Raw genomic sequence first — 17,801 nt, forward strand, 5'->3', positions numbered from 1 at the left:
AACAAGATGAAGTAATAACATTGCAGAATAATGTGTAAAAGCTGCAGGGAAACTGCAGGGATTAAACAATAAAGTTCACGATCATGACGAGGTAGATTGTGAGGTCAAGAGTCCCTCTCATTATAAAGAGAGTTGCTTAGGGTTCTGGTAACAGCAGGATAGAAGGTATCCTTGAGATTGGCAGTACATGCTTTCAGGCATTTATATCTCCAATGGGAGAGGGGAGAAGAGAAAATGTCTGGGATCTTTGATGCCGGCTGCTTTACTGAGGTAGCATCATGGAAGAACTGATGCTCGAAACATTTGACCAATCTTGTCTGTGATCATATCTGACATGTTGCTTGTACATAATATGAAAAATTCTTATGTTCCTTCTCTCCATATTTTGAAAGAAATTCTGTCATTAAATCATGATTACAGCTGTAAAAATAAGTAACACATGAGCATTTGAATACTGAAGGTGATTTCCTTATTGCACACCCAGCAATAAAGTTTATAGCTGATGTTCTGAAATATGTTGATATGGTTCAGTATAAATTAGACTGATTTCAAAAGTCAGATCATTTGGACGCAGGGGTGTGAAGACTCTGATCATGAAATTCACAAAAATATTTCTCCTGTCTTTAGAATGTCTTATTTCTGTCTGTATGGTTAGATGCTCTGAGATGAAGCTAGTGAACAATGGTTATGATGATATTGTCATAGCTATTAACCCTGGGATTCCAGAAGATCCAAAGCTCATTCCAAAAATTCAGGTATGTATTCCTTGGTCTGATCAGTCAATATTGTTTTATTATTTGTATAAATGCTATTGCAATTTGGGGAAAACTGGCCCATTTAACTACTCCATAATTTATTTTGCTCAAATGATTTGGGAATTGTATCTCTTGAATATATACCATTCAATAACACTACAGGTGATAATGTAAAGAGAGATGCATCATATGGTGCATTTTGCAAACTCAGGATTTGTAAGAGCATCTTGTTGCCAAATATTTGTAGATTTAGAAATTGCTTTATTATATCTTAAAGGTGTCATCACAGCATTGCTATTTTACTACTTACTTACTGCCCATTATGCTGCTGTGTTTAGGGCAAAAATGAAGGTCCTCCATCTTGGGCAGAGTTCAGTGCTTCCTCCATCATGTAGGTAGCTTTCTCTCAATTTTTTTCTACTGTCCTAGGTGGAGATTCAGGAATACCATTGCAATCAGATGAAGGATTGTTCATTGCTATTTCTGTAACAATTTTGTTTTGTCAGTCAGGGGTGTTAGCTATGTGCTGAACCTCTAAACCTGAAGGACTACTCTTAGCCTGTTCTCTACCCTTTCGCCTGTGTGGTGGTGACCCTGCCAAGAGCCAAAGCATATCTCCAGCCAACATAGCTCTCTAAGTCATTGTGGCACACAAGCCTCCAAGCTTGTGGTCCTTTTGGAGGATTGCTATTTTACCATCACTAAAATGTTAACATGATAGGTACTGGAGGCACTTGTGGGCTGCCCCCATCACATCCTTTGGAGCACTGGATGTTAATGCAAATGATGCATTTAACAGTACGTTTCAATGTGCATGTGATAAATGAATCTGAATCTGATTCTTAAACTGAATTATTTCTCATCTTCTCAACATTTAGAACATAGAACATTGACCAGTACTGCAGAGGAACAGGCCCTTGGGCCCACAATGTCATGCTGAGTCACATAAATTAGTAGTCACTTGTCCAATGTGATCAAAGAATTGAATTCAGAGGTGAGGTGAGAGTAATACCTTTCACCGTGACTGAGTGGCATCATGGCAGCATGATATAAGTGAAAGCAATGGGCATTAGGACATAACACTCCAACCCGGAGTCATACATTACACAAAGAGGATGGATTTGATTGTTAAATGACAATTATTCTAGTACTAGCTCATCACTGCAGGAGCCCGTCAAGATAATAATCTACAGTAGTTCAAACCATCCTCAGATACTTCATCAATGACTTTCCTCTATCATACAGTCAAAAGTGGGGATGTTTACTGATGATTGCACAACGTTCAATTTCATTAGCAGCACCTCAGCAGATGAAGCAGCCTGATCAAGACAATTAGTCGGATGGTGATCAGGACAAGTAACATTTGTACCATTATCATACCAAAAGAATGTCTAATCACATACATTTGCCATGTAATGGCATTAAAAGACGAAGAAATGTTGGCTTTATTTGTCATATTTACATTGAAACATAGAGTGAAATTATCACTTGTGTCAACGACCTATACAGACTGAGGATGTGCTGGGGCAGCCTGCAAGACTCGCCATGCTTCTGGTGCTAACATAGCATGTTCACAACTTACTAACCATAACTTGAATGTCTTTAAAATGTGTGAGAAATCTGAGCAGCAAGAAAAAATGGGGAGGACATACGTACTCCTTAGAGACTGCAGCGTGACTTGAGCTGCAATTACTAGCGCTGTGAAGCATTATGCTAACTCCCCCTTCTGCTATTGAACCATGCACTATCAATATCCTAAAGTTATCATTGACCATAGGCTCAACTGGACTAACCACATAAATGGCATAGCCCTGAGAGCAGGTCAGTTGTTGGAGATTTCATGAAAAATGAATCACTCCTGACAGTTCAAAGTCTTTCCACTATCTGCATGGCATAAATCTGGAGGGTGATAGCATACTTCTCACCTGCATTAATGAGTGCAGCCTCAACATCTCTCAGAGATCGTCATGATCCAGGACAAAGTAGCGTAATGAATTGCAATCCATGAATCATCCTAAGCATTCATTCACTCGACCAGCTGACAAAGGCTGCAATGCACGTTATCTGCAGAATAAATTAGAGTTACTTGCCCAGGCTATTCTGAATGGATAGAAAATTGGCTTGGTAGTGAGATCCTGAGGGGGATAGTGGAGGGAGGCCTTTGAGCTGAGGTATGCTGCAGGGTTTGGCGCTGGATCTGCTGTTGTTTATCATTCACATTAGTGATTTGGATAGGAATTTGGTTGGTATGGTTTTTAAGATTGCAGATTTATTTATTCTATCATTCATTTATTTATTTATGTATTTATTTGCTTATTTGTCTATTTATTTATTTATCTATCTATCTATCTAATCATTTATATATTTAGCAATACAGTGCAGAATAGGCCCTTCCTGCCCTTCAAGCAACATTGCCCCAGCAACTCCCGACTGACACAGTTAACCCTAATCTAATCATGGGACAATTTACAATGACAAATTAACCTAATACAGCTTTGGACTTTGGGAGGAAACTGGAAGACTTGGAGAAATCCTGTGCATTCTATGAGGACGATGTACAAAAACTACTTACAAAACGGTGCTGGAATTCAACTCCGAACTCTGGAACACCCCAAGCAGTGCTCTACCTTCATCAATGTGTTTTGTACCTCCTCAAGGAATTCAATTAGACTCATAAGGTACAACGTGCTCTTGACAAAGCCATGCTGACTATCCCTAATCAGATTATTTCTCTACAAGTATTCATAAATCATGCCTCTCAAGATCTTCTCCAACAACTTGCCCATCACTGAAGCAAGACTCACTGGTTTATAATTTACTGGGTTATCTCTACTCCCTTTCTTGAACAAGAGAACAGCATTTTCAAACTTCCAATCCACTGGTACTTCTCCCATCCCTACTGATGATGCAAAGTCTCAGAAAACTCATCCCTTGCTTCCCACAGCAGCCTGGGGTATATTTCATCCAGTCCTGGCAACTTATCTAACTTAATACCTTACAACAACTCTAACACATCATCTTTCTTAATCACTATACACTCAAGTGTTTCAGTCCACTGTAAGTCATCCCCACAATTGTCAAGGTCCTTTTTACTGGTGAATACAGAAGTAAAGTATTCATTAAATGCGTCCGCTACCTCCTCTGGCTCAATGCACGTTTCCACTTTTGCACCTGATTTGTTCTATTCTCACCCGGCTTATCCTCTTGCTTTTCACGTACTTGTAGAATGCCTTGGGGTTTCCTTAATCCTGCTTGCCAAAGCCTCTCATGGCTTTTTCTAGCTGTTCTAATTTCATTCTTGAGCTGCTTCCTGGCACCCTGGTAATTTTCTGGAGCTCTAACAGTACCTAGTTTCCTAAACCTTTGATAAGCTTTTCATTTCTTCTTAACTAGTTTTTCTATATCCTTTGTACACGATGGTTCTTTTAACCTACCATCCTTTCCCTGCTTTAACGGAACATTCCCATGCAAAATGCCATGCAAATTTCCTTGAACACTTGCCACATTTCTGCCGTACAGTTCCCTGAGAACATATGCTCCCCGTTTATGGAACATAGACACCTACAGTACAATACGAGCCCTTTGGCCCACAAAGCTGTGTTGAACATGTCCATACCTGAGAAATTACCTAGGGTAACCCATAGTCCTCTATTTTTCTAAGCTCCATATACCTGTCCAAGAGTCTCTTAAAAGACACTATCATATCTGCCTCCACCACAACTGCCGGCAGCCCATTCCATGCATTCACCACTGTCTGTGTAAAAAACTTACCCCTGACATCTCTTCTGTACCTATTTCAAAGCACCTTAAAACTGTGCCCTCTCATGCTAGCCATTTCAGCTCTGGGAAAAAGCCTCTGACTATCTATACAATCAATGAAGTTGGCCTTTTCTCCTTGGAGCAACGGAGGATGAGAGGTGACCTTATATAGGTGTAAAAGATGATGCGAGGCATTGATCGTGTGGATATTACTCACATGAATATAGTGATAAGTCAATTATAACTCACTTACAAGTCAATAGCATCATAACATTTTAAGTAATGTTTGGATATTATACACACAGCACATATTTTCCTCGTATGAACATATAAAATCATTGCAACACACCAGTGAGTGGACAAGGTAAAGGCTGGAGGTCCCCTTGCCGGGGCTATTGGGATTGCAGTCCGGAGAGAGCGACCGACTGAGCGAGAAGTGAGACAGGACGCGTGCCCGCCCCCCTTGTGGGATCTATCGGCCGACAAAAGTTTGGCTCGAGGGATGACTTTCAGTAGATCGCAGCGAGGTAGCTGCTCTGCTACTTACGAAACCCTGAGTCCAAATTAGGTCGTCTGTGAATATTTTAGCACCGGCTTCCCCACAAACATTCAGTGTGGTAAATAGGTCCAGAGGTGGCGCCCATCTGTCCGTGCTCTAGGCCAGTACCAACGGCACTTTTTGCCGGCCGTGTGAGGCGGCCGGTTACTCGAGGCCAACCAGTAATCCCTGGCACGAGGGTATCACTACGTTTAGGCAACTGATGACCTCACGTGTGTTCAAGTTCAACAGTGGGCATGACAGGGAATGAGGAAAGGTGCAGCTGACTCATATCGTTTCATATCGCCAAATCATATCATTTCCTCACAGCCCAGTAGCACATGCTTTGCGGCCTGGTGGTTGGGGACCACTGTTGTTACTAATCCAAATTGACTGAGGTCTGCAGGTGAGGAAATCAAGGATTCAATTGCACGAGGAGGAATTCAGGCCAAGGTCTTGGAGCTTATTGTTTAGTTTTGAGGGGGATGATGGTGTTGAATTCTGAGCAACCTGATATATGCATCCTTGCTGTCCAAATGTTCTAAAATATTACTAAAATTATGTTTCCTATAGGAGATGATAACTTCAGCCTCATCTTTTCTGTATGCTGCCACCAAACAGCGAGCTTATTTTCGAGATGTGAAAATTTTATTGCCCATCACTTGGACGCCACAACCACATTATCAAAGACCATCTACACAGTCCTATGAGAAGGTAAAAGCTAACGCAATAGCACTGCTGGTTCCATCATTTTATTATTTTCAACAGTTATTCTGTCATCCACACTGAGACCTAATGCTTGTATATTCAGTGGCATTAATCTCTTTTTTTTTGAAATTTATTTTTTTTATTGAAGTTCATCAAACATTTCCATAAGATGTATTTCAGACATTGTACATATATATCATATAATCATATATATCACAAATCTCCAGAAAGTACTTATCTGGGGTATACACTTATAGAAAAGAGTGGAAAGAAAAAACAAGCAAAAGGAAAGAACTATGTACGAGTAGGGAGTAATCTTTTTTTTTACAACAGATTCATTGATTTGTGAGAATAAAATCAGGCCTATGAGGCATTATGTAGTTAAACCATTTTTCCCAGTATGAATCAAATTGTTCCATCTTATGATTAACAGATGCTGTTATCTTCTCCATTTTGTAAATGTCCATTGTAATTATTAATCTTAATGTATAATACTATTGGAATCAGATTTATTATTATTATATATGCCATAAATGTTTTTGTTTAGTGGCAAGACAAAAAAAGACCTGCTCCAATAAATAAATAAACAATGCAAAAGAGGAATAACAATGGATTCATGGGCCATAAAAAATAATCTGAAAACAGAGGGGAAGAAACTGTTCCTCAGACACTGAGTGTGCATTCAGGCTCCTCTACACCCTCTCTGATGGTAGTAATGAGATGAGAGCATATCCTGATGTCCTGTATGGTGAGGGTCCTTAATGATGGATGCTCCCTTCTTGAGGCATCACTTTTTGAAGATGTCTTTGAAGCTGTGGAGTTGGGTCCATGATGGAGCTGGTTGAGTTTACAATTCCCTGCCGTTTTTTCTGATCCTGTGCATTGGTGCCTCTATACCAGACAGTGGTGCAACCGATCAAAAAGTTCATCATGATATATCAGTAGAAATCTATTGTGATCTTTTGAGACATACAAAATCTCCTGAACTTCTAATGAAATATAGCCACTGGCATGCCCTCTTCAGCATTTTGTTTTATTATAGGAACAAAAGTTAGTCATTTAATCGTGAACCGTGATCATATTTAATCTGTGAAGTCATGGCTGTTTGTGACGTTGTCATATAGCTTTGTTATATGACAAAAAATATCAATCTCAGATTTAAAATTTACGTTTTATCCTCAATTTGCATTCATAGAAAAGAATTTCAGAGTTGTACCATCACTTATAGATAAATGGGTTTCCTTCCAATTTTTAGATGGTGAAATTGATTCTAGAACAAATGGGCATATGTCAATGTAAGGAATTGGTCATTTAGAGTTGCAAAGTGAAGAGCTATTCATTTATTGTTTAGATGATAAAATTTCTGCAACCCTTTAAAGTTGGAGATATGTTTCCCTTAATAGTTTCAAATCCTTGATCAAAATTTGGATACGATGAATACCTAGCAATCCATATTGGCTTAAAATGATAGTCCAATGAAAATAATTAATTACTTTATATTTTTAGTTTCTAGGAACACAGGGCATACTTCAGAATAAAAGGAAGTCCCTTTAGAATAGAGTGAGAAGGAATTTCTTTAACCAGAGTGTGCTGACTCTGTGAATTCATTGCTACAGATGACCATGGAGGCCAAGTAATTGGCTAAGTTTAAAGTAAAAGTTGATAGGGTTCTTGTTTGGTAAGGGTGTCAAAGGCAGGAGAATGGAGTTGAGAGGGATAATAAATTAGCCATGTTTTATTTTATTTATTTAGTGATACATCGTGGAGTAGGCCCTTCTGGCCCTTCAAGCCCTTCAAGTCAGCCTGCTTCAGCAATCCTGCAACCTCAATTAACCCTAATCGAATCATGGGACAATTTTATAATGACAAATTAACCTAGCCAGTATGTATTTGGACTGTGGGAGGAACCTGGAGCACCCGATGAAAACATACACATTCCACAGGGAGGACATACAGACTCCTTACAGAGGACACTGGATTTGAACTCTGACTCCAACACCTCGAGCCATAATAGTATTGCTATACTACAGTGATGGAATGAAGGAGCAGACACAATGGGCTGAATGAACTAATTCTGGTCCAATGTCTTATGGGGTCTTTACATTTTCTGTTGATACTCTTTTTTTTTGTATGTCCATGCTTTTGTTGTTTATGACTTCAGTTCCTCTGTCTTTATCTTACTAGGCCGAAGTGATCATTGCCGATCCACATTCTAAATTTGGTGATGATCCGTACACCCTCCAGTATGGCAGATGTGGTGAGCGGGGCCGATATATTCACCTGACCTCCAGCTTCATGCTAGATGATAGTGTCATCTCTATTTATGGTTCACGAGGTAACAATTTTGCTGGAAAATGTTTTCAAACATGCAACTGGTTGGAACGTCCTGTTGAAATGATATTGTTTATATTCGTTTTGTGGTGCTGAAGTAGAGCAAAATCTTCCCTTAATGATATTTCAGGCAAAGCTGGGAGATTGCAGCAATGAGTATCAAAACTTCATTGAGGAAGTACACTTCAGAATATGTTAAATGAAGTAAAACATTGATAATCCAGTATATGATCATTGAGAGATCCGAATGGCAGCCTCAATAGTCTGAACAATGAACAATGGCCCACGATACTGTGACAGCCTTTTAATCTGCTTTAAGATCAATCTAACCCATCTCTCCTACATGATCCTCCATGTGACCCCTTGTATTAGCTATTTCCACCCTGGGAAAAAGTCTCTGCCTATCCACACTATCTATTCTTCCGGCATCTATCTTTGTTTGAAGTGCGAGTCGATATTCCAGATTGCAGGTCATTGGTGCAGCCAGTGCCAAAGTCAAGAATACCAAACAATGGATAGGTTTGTGATTGGAGGTGGGTCAGAAACAATCTGATACCCATAACCTGAAGCTCATTGGGTTCTATTTTCTGCTCTCTTTGAACTCATTGGGTTCACTGAAAAAAAGTACTACTATTATACTGTGGTGTAACATTTACAGAAAGGGAAATACAAATATTTTGAGGTATTATATCAAATGGTCTGGAAAATCTGAGCTAGCCCAACCAAAGTTGTTTTGGAGTTGACTGCATTCTGTTTCACCCCTCCCCATTCCCTCTTCTTCGATTCTCCACGCTGGCCTCCCTCTTAACTCCTCTTCCTCTCACCTGACTATCACTTCCCCCAGCTCCTCCTTCCCTTTCTTCCATTCTCTTCTTCTATCAGATTATTTCTTTGGCCCTTTACCTTTGCTATCTAGCACCTCCCAGCTTCTCACTTTAGTCACCCTCCCCTACCCACCCAGCTTCACCTATCAATAAAAACACAAAATGCTGGCAGAACTCACCAGGCCAGACAGCATCTATGTGAGGAGGTAGTGACAACGTTTTGGGCTGAAACCCTTTATCAGGAGTGAAGTAACGTGGGATGGTCGAGGGGGGATAAGAAGTGGGGGGAGGGATAAAGTAGAGAGCTAGGAAGTGATAGGCTGGAGGGAAATAGGCTAGGGGGAAGGTGGAGAATTATGGGAAAGGTAGGGCTGGGGGGAAATTATAGTAAGGGGGGGAAAAGAGAGAGAAAGAGAACCAGATTAACAGGTCGATGGAGCAATACCTTATCTCCCGCCTAGGTAGCCTCCTACCTGCCGGCATGAACATCCAACTCACAGACCTCCGTTGATACCCCTGCCCCCCCTTACCCCCATCCCATCTATTATTTTAGTCTGGTTCTCTTTCTCTCTCTTTTTTTCCCCCTCAATATAATCTCCCCCCAGCCCTACCTTTCTTTCTCTTTTATTTCCCATAACTCTCCACCTTCCCCCTAGCCCATTTCCCTCTAGCCTATCACTTCCTAGCTCTCTACTTTATCCCTCCCCCCACCTCTTATCCCCCCTCAACCATCCCATGTTACTTCACTCCTGATGAAGGGTTTCGGCCCGAAACGTTGTCACTACCTCCTCCCATAGATGCTGTCTGGCCTGCTGAGTTCTGCCAGCATTTTGTGTTTTTATTTATTTCCAGCATCTGCAGATTCACTCGTGTTCACCTATCAACTTCTGTTTCTCCTCCTCCCATTTATGATTTCTCTCACCTTGCCTTCCAGTCCTAATAAAGGGTTTTGGCCCAAAATGCTGACGGTTCATTAATTTCCATAGATGGTGACTGACCTGCTGAGTTCCTCCAGCATTTTCTGACGGCTGTTCTAGATTTCCAGCATCTGCAGAATCTGCAGAGTTTCTGTTAAAGCTAATTAGTGAACTTTGGGAGTTGAGATAAAATACTATAATGGTGATAACACAAAATAAGAAAATATAGCCCACATTTTCCAATCCCTGTTGGTGGTCTGATCTGACCTGTTGCCATGCTTTTATTTGAAGTGGGTTTGTGGGCAAGTTCCTCTATTCAAAAGCTGATTCTGAGCTTAACAATGGGACCCTGCCTTAAGTTACAACTTCCTCCTCCTATAGTTACTTTGAGAGCTGGTTAAGGAAAGGTTCAATGGATTAGGACTTCCGTCACTGAAGCAGGGAAAATGATGGGTGATCTTATCAAGGTATACAAGATTGAGGGGTATAGAGAGGGTGAATGCATGCAGGATTTTCCCCTCTGGTTGAGTGAGACTAGAACTAGAGGTCATTGGTTTAGAATGAAAAGTGAAATATTTAAGAGGAATTTGAGGGGGGAGCTTTTTCACTCAGAGGGTGGTGCAAGTACAGGTTTAGTTGTAACATTTCAGAGATGTATGGGTAGGTACATGGATGAGAGAGGTATCGAGGACTATGGGCCACATATAGGTAGAGGGGTCTCATGGCCTGTTTCTGTGCTGTGGTGCTCTTAGACTCCATGCAGATGCTGGAGATCTGAAATAGACAGACGCTAGCAGAAACATCAGCCGAATTATCTGCATTAACACTGGCAATTCAAAGGGGAACTGTTCGCTTTATCAAATCAGAATGTACATTACATTTATTTCCATTGCAAAACAGTTAGATTTGCTCTGTAATGAATTCAAGAACAGTGGCATGAACAATCACAAATTCCTAAAATAGAAACAAGGTTTCCATTCCTACCAACTTTTTTTCTTGATACTGCATTCTCCTCTACCAATTTTGTTCAATCATTTCTTTACACTGCACCCCTCTGTTTAGCTGATGTTTTGGTATCACTTGTTAAAAAAGTATTTTTACATGCATGGCTTGCACAGCAACAGATTTGCAGCATGCACCCAAGCACTGTTTCTGCACATTCTAATGAACAGCCAGCTGACCTGCTTCCTGTGTATAAGGTGTCACTCTTCACCGCCCTTCTTTCTTTTAAGTCCCTCCTTTATAACTATGGCCAAGTTTTTGATCATCCAATCGAATATTTCTATATGTAGTTGAATAAGGCTCCAGTGAAGCACTTTTAGATGACTTATTGTGTCAAGGTTCTCCATCGATGGAAGTGACTGTTTAGTTTTGAGTTTGGTTGTTTCAATGTACTATTATTTTTCTAGGTAAAGTGTTTGTACACGAGTGGGCCCATCTTCAGTGGGGTGTTTTTGATGAATATAATGACATGGTGCCCTTTTATTTTTCTGGCAACAAAATCCACGCAACTGGGTGAGTTACACTTCAATATATGTCATGTGATATGATGGTATAAAATAAGACTATATCTTTGTTTCAGGATTACTTTTATACCCATTATGTAGCTTAACAATTTAATTTAATTGTTAATTGTTTGATGTTCCACTGCAGCAAGGAGGTGAACAGATGGGGTGGACAAGTATTATTTTAAAGGTAGCCTGTCACTCAGGGGGGATTGAATCATTGAACTGGAGTGGCTCTCCAACAGCAGGTGAAAAAGCAGGAATGGAGCGCATGGTGCAAGCATCCTTCTGTGTAAGCTGTACATGCACAAATGCATTTTGATCAAGCAATGCTGAAACTTTGGTTGAACAGTTTGAGATTATACTGCAAATTTGTAATTTTGTCTTTTGTAGGGAGAAAGAAAGGGGGAGGGGAGCACCAGAGGGAGGTGGATTATTACCCCATCCCTGATATATTTAGTTTCCCCCCCATTTTTTTTCTCTCTCTGCCCATCACTCTGCCTGTTCTCCATCTCCATCTGGTGCTCCCCTCCCCCTTTCTTTCTCCATAGGCCTCCTGTCCCATGATCCTTTCCCTTCTCTAGCTCTGTATCCCTTTTGCCAATCACCTTTCTGGCTCTCAGCTTCACTCCACCTCCTCCGGTCTTCTCCTATCATTTCGCATTTTCCCCTCCCCCTCCTACTTTCAAATCTCTTACTATCTTTCCTTTCAGTTAGTCCTGACGAAGGGTCTCGGCCTGAAACGTCAACGTTGATTCTCCCTATAGATGCTGCCGGGCCTGCTGTGTTCCACCAGCATTTTGTGTGTGTCACTTTGCATGTGAGATAGCTTTCTGGAGATTGTACCCAGACCTCTTTTATCTTAATTGGTTGCCAGTCATAAATGTCACTAATCTTGCCCTCAGTATATTGTGGATTTCATGGCTCATCCAGGGTTTCTGGTTGGGGAAATCTCTATGGTTTTGTGGGGACAAACTTCTCTACAATGGTTTTTAATAAAGTCTGTGTTGTTTGTAGCATCGGTACAATGCAAAAGAAATAAAAAGTTCAAAGTAGATTTATTATCAAAGTACATACAGTATATGCCATAATCTACCACTTTGAGATTCACTTTCTTGTGAGCATTCATGACAAAAAGTTCTATGAGTTACAAAATAATAGTGAAAATTGTTACGTATTCAGGCAACAATAAATATATGTGAGTTAGGCAAGGGTTTTATAACAAATAACACGTTTATTAAACACTGAAAACAAACCCCCCAAAAGTAAACAAACACTAACGTAACCGGAAAACAGCTGCTGTGTGGCAACTTCACAGTTCTTAAAGCGGTATTGAAAAAAAACAGTTCTTTAAAGCGGTATGCCGAAAGTTCAAAATACTCAGTCCATTTAAAAGGAGAGACTTTTTAAGGCGATTTAAATTCTCTTCCACGTCGTTGTCCTTTGATCCCCGGCGTCGAACTCTTCCCACGTAGAATTTTATAAAACGTAACGGTTTAAAGGCACTGACCTCTTCTTCCACACTCTGTCCTCAATCTCCTGCTATCCCAGCAGAGATTAACACGAGAACAGTCAACGAAATCCTTCCGAATGAGGATCACATAAGGTCGAACCCAATCCACCGTCGAAAATCGATTCTCCTCGATCTTTAACTTCCGAACTCCGATATTCACTCTCCACTAGCAGTATTGTAAGAAACTGCTGGCAATGACCTTTTAAACTTTAGGCATTAGATAAAACTTCATTTTCCAACTAAACTGCGTCATCACATTAAATCACGCAGTGGCATGAAGTCAGCTTGGCAAATCCAGCCACGAACTGCCCCACCTGACAGGGTGGGGTCTTCCTTTTATACCCTGTAAAAAAAACCTGTCACATGACCTCTACTGGCGGGAAAATGACGTCACTCCACCATCACAAGACCATTACCTCGTCCAGTATAACTTCAACCCCAGTCACGTGACAAGGGTACGTAACAAAATAAAGGAATAATGAAACAGTATCTATAGGTTTATGAACCACTCAGAAATCTGACAATGGAAGGGAAATATGGGTGTTTTCTGACAGCTTTCTTCTAACCCCTTGCCCTGAATCATAAAAGTATGCTATTTAATTTTTGACACCTCTGCTCTTGGGAAAAGATCCCTAACGTACACCCTTTCCAAGCTATTCGTACATAGTATGTATTTTACCTAAATGATGTCATTGATGAACAAACATGATAAGGGGGAATTAATACTCGATGTAGTCCAAGAGATTTTGGAGACTGGCATGAGTTAGGAAATCAGATCTGCGAAAGTATGATCCTCAGAAAGCCAAGGTTTCAATGCCAAGGATGGCTAGTGATATAGGTCAGATCTCCTCAGAAACACTTACATATGTAAATGTAAGGAGAACAAAAGTCATGCCCATGATGAAGGGTCTCGGCCCGAAACGTTTGCGCTTTTCCATAGGTGCTGCCTGGCCTGCTGAGTTGCTCCAGTATCTTGTGTGTGTTTCTTCTATTAGTTTACTTATTATGCTTATAGATTTGGAGAATTTTATGTCATTAGTCTTGGTTTTATGAAGAACTTCAAGGTGTACACTATAGGTGCTCCTTTTTTAAAAAAACATAGAAATGAGCAGGGGTCACTGTTACCTGGTTAAATATAAGCGTATTACTAGGTTTGAAGGGTTTATCTTCACATTCTGTTTCCTTCAGATGGCCAAAAGCTGTACTGGATCATTGAAAGTAATGGTGAATTTGTTGTTGATATTTGTCTTCCTTGAATATTGGCTCCTTCGAAGTGAGATGTGAATTGAGTATTCTTAGGTCTTGCAGTGGGCATTTACTGTCAGAAGGTGTTGTATATGATGGGTAAAGTTAGTGACGGGTTGATATTCTGATTCTGATTTATTTATCACATGTATATCGAAAAGTGTAGACTATTTTCTAAATGGAGATTTTCAGAAGGCCTTTGACAAGATGCCACTAATGAGTCTCCTTAACAAATGAAGAGCCCATGGTATTACAAGAAAGATCCTAGCATGTATAGAATATTCTCTGATTGGCAGGAGGCAAAGATTGGGAATAAAGGGGGCCTTTTCTGATTGAGGTCTGTGGTGGGACTGCTTCTTCAAACGTTGTGTGTCAGTGATTTGGAATATGGAATTGCTTGCTTTGTGGCCAAGTTAGGAGAAAGGGCAAAGAAATGGCAGATGGAATACATGTTCGGGAAGAGTATGGTCTTGCACTTTAATAGAAGAGATAAAAGCGCAGACTATTTTCCAAATGGAGAGATAATTCAAAAATTGGTGCAAAGGGACTTGAAAGTACTTGTACAGGACTCCTTAAAAGTTAATTTGTGGGTTGAGTCAGTGGTGAGGAAGGCAAATTCAATGTTAGCATTCATTTCAAGAGGATATAAAAACAAGGATGTAATGTTGAGGCTTTATAATGCACCAGTGAGGCCTCACTTGGAGTATTGTGAGCAGTTTGGGGCCCCTTATCTGAAGAAGGATATGCTGACATTGGAGAGGGTTCAAAAGAGGTTCACAAAAATGATTCTGTGATTGAAAGGCTTAACATATGTGGAGCATTTGATGGCTCTGGGCCTCTATTCACTGAAATTCAGTAGAATGAAGGGGGATCTAATTGAAACCTATGTCATGTTGAAAGGCCTCGATAAAGTGTATGTGGAGAGGATTTTTCTTATGGTGGGAGCATCAAAGACCAGAGGACACAGCTTCAGAATAGAGGAACATCCATTTAGAATGGAGATGAGGAGGAATTTCTTTAGCCAGAGGGTGGTGAATTGTGGAATTTGTTGCCCCAGGCAGCTGGGAAGGCCAAATCATTGGGTATATTTAATGCAGAGGCTGATAGGTTCTTAATGCCATAGTTGGATGCATCAGCAAGGGAGATGAGGCTGAGTACAGGGCTATGGTGGGAAATTTTGTCACATGGTGCGAGCAGTATCATCTGCAGCTTAATGTGAAAAAGACTAAGGAGCTGGTGGGGGACCTGAGGAGGGTTAAGGTACTGGTGACACCTGTTTCCATCCAAGGGGTCAGTGTGGACATGGTGGAGCATTACAAATACCTGGGGATATGAACTGACAATAAACTGGACTGGTCAAAGAACACTGAGGCTGTCTACAAGAAGGGGCAGAGACTGAAGTCCTTTAATATCTGCCAGATGATGCTGAGGATGTTCTACGAGTCTGTGGTGGCCAGTGCTATCATGTTTGCTGTTGTGTGCTGGGGCAGCAGGCTGAGGGTAGCAGACACCAACAGAATCAACAAACTCATTCGTAAGGCCAGTGATGTTGTGGGGGTGGAACTGGACTCTCTGATGGTGGTGTCTGAAAAGAGGATGCTGTCCAAGTTGCAAGCCATCTTGGACAATGTCTCCCATCCACTCCATAATGTACTGGTTAGGCACAGGAGTACGTTCAGCCAGAGACTCCTTCCACCAAGATGCAACACGGAGCGTCATAGGAAGTCATTCCTGCCTGTGGCCATCAAACTTTACAACTCCTCCCTCGGAGTGTCAGACACCCTGAGCCAATAGGCTGGTCCTGGACTTATTTCCACTTGGCATGATTAACTTATTATTATTTAATTATTTATGGTTTTATATTGTATTTCTTCACTATTCGTAGTGCGGCTGTAATGAAACCCAATTTCCCTCAGGATCAATAAAGTATGTCAGTATGTCTGTCTGTCTGTCTAATGTCAGGGCATGAAGGGATACGAGGAGAAGGCAAGAGATTGGGGCTGAGAGGAAAATGGATCAGCCATGATGAAGTGGCAGAGCAGACTCGATGGACCAAATGGCCCAATTCTGATTCAATATCAATGGTCTTATAGTCTATGGAAACATACATTGAAATGTATTGTCTGCATTAACATGCCCAAGGATGTCTTTACACACATTCTACTGCCTACATAGTATTCCCACAATGTTCAGCAGAAGAACACAAGCAGCACAAACAACAACTGCAAAACAACCCCATTTCCCGCCGTCTCAAACACACGGACAGACCTCTAACCCAGGACAGGTTGCCTCTGGGCCTTTAGTTCTCACAGAAATCCCATCATAGAGATTCAGATCTTTCTGCTGCCCCTCTGTATTACCCTGCAGTTCATATGTCCATCACCTCTCTCAACTAGATCTACCTATAATCTGCCAGATCTTGCTCCACTCCTTTCCTCCACCTTCCTTTTACCGGCTATCTCAACTTTACCTTTCAATCCCGATCAAGAGTCTTGACTCAAAACTTTAACCGTCCAAATATATAGTGAGGAGGAAAGCTTCATCAATGTAGCTTTACCTGGAAAAGACTTTGCAGTGGAGCAATCCAACATTTGCAGTTATTTGTATCTCCAGATCTAGTTTTTGTTTCTTGTGTATGCTGGAAATTAATTTAAATATTTTTTGGTTTCTTCTCACTTTCAGGTGTTCTAAAGAAATAGCAGGAAAGTTTGCCTCATGCTCAGGAGGCTCCTGTTCTTCCTGTAGCACTGATAGTAACACCGGTCTCCCGAACCATGATTGTATGTTTTTCCCAGATGAAAGTCAAACAACAGCAGCTTCGATAATGTACCTCCAAGCATTAAAAGATGTAAGTTGAACTTCCAATAAGTACTTTCTGAAAACAATTTCTGGGACAGCAAAGGACGATTTATAAATTGATTAAAAGACACAATACCTATTTATTTTAGGTACCCTATCAAGTAACAACGGTACATGTTTTGAAGGCCACATGTTAGATTTTCATTCCAATAGAATAGTATGATACACTCCAGTTAGAAATTACATTTCCTCAAACTTAGTTACTACAGTACCACAACATTAAAAGTTAACTGATTCATTTTTCTCTCATAGACTTGGTTGAACTACAGCTGGTGTAAATAAAGACAAATTCCTCAGAGTGATAAAGATTTAAAGATTTTTTAAAATATTAGCTTTATCTATCACATGTACATCGAAATGTACAGTGAACGGTGTCATTTGCATCAAATCAGATCAATGAGTATTGTGCTGAAGGCAGCGCCCAAGTGTCAGCATACTTATGGTACCAACATAGCAGGCCCACAACTTACACAGTAAGTCTTGAAATGTGGGAGGGATCTGGAGCAGCCGGAGGTAACCCATGGAGTCATGGGGAGAACATACAAACTCCTTATAGATCGTGGTGGGAATTGAATCCAGTCTTACAGTTGGCACTGTAAAGTGATGGGCTAACCTCTGATACCATGATGACCCCTAAGAGTGATGCATGTTGTTGCCCATTGTGTCCTCTGGAATGTAGTCATTGGTTCAAGTCCTCAGATTACACCACGGAAGAAAAATCTACAGAGGGAATGCAGAACTCGAAAGGGTCACAGAAGAAGTAAGCCTAGAAACAGCAGCTTTCTGGCTCAGGGGTAAAATTTCCACCAGTTGAAGTGAAACCCAGTAAACAGATCTGCAAATGCTG

The 17,801-nt window shown here is 40.8% G+C and overlaps 1 protein-coding gene across 1 annotated transcript in view; it reads left to right on the forward strand.

Annotated features, from left to right (window-relative positions):
* Positions 1-578: 578 nt before the first annotated feature.
* LOC140736727 (calcium-activated chloride channel regulator 1-like) overlaps positions 579-17,801 on the forward strand; it is a 38,373-nt gene continuing 21,150 nt past the window's right edge. Inside the window, exons 1-5 of the mRNA XM_073062600.1 lie at positions 579-755; positions 5,626-5,766; positions 7,945-8,095; positions 11,242-11,347; positions 16,778-16,943. Of these exons, the coding sequence (XP_072918701.1) occupies positions 594-755; positions 5,626-5,766; positions 7,945-8,095; positions 11,242-11,347; positions 16,778-16,943 (726 nt within the window). The 5' untranslated portion in view covers positions 579-593. The remainder of the gene's footprint in view (positions 756-5,625; positions 5,767-7,944; positions 8,096-11,241; positions 11,348-16,777; positions 16,944-17,801) is intronic.

The sequence above is a fragment of the Hemitrygon akajei genome, chromosome 12, assembly GCF_048418815.1.
Source record: "Hemitrygon akajei chromosome 12, sHemAka1.3, whole genome shotgun sequence".
Classification (NCBI taxonomy): Eukaryota; Metazoa; Chordata; class Chondrichthyes; order Myliobatiformes; family Dasyatidae; genus Hemitrygon; species Hemitrygon akajei.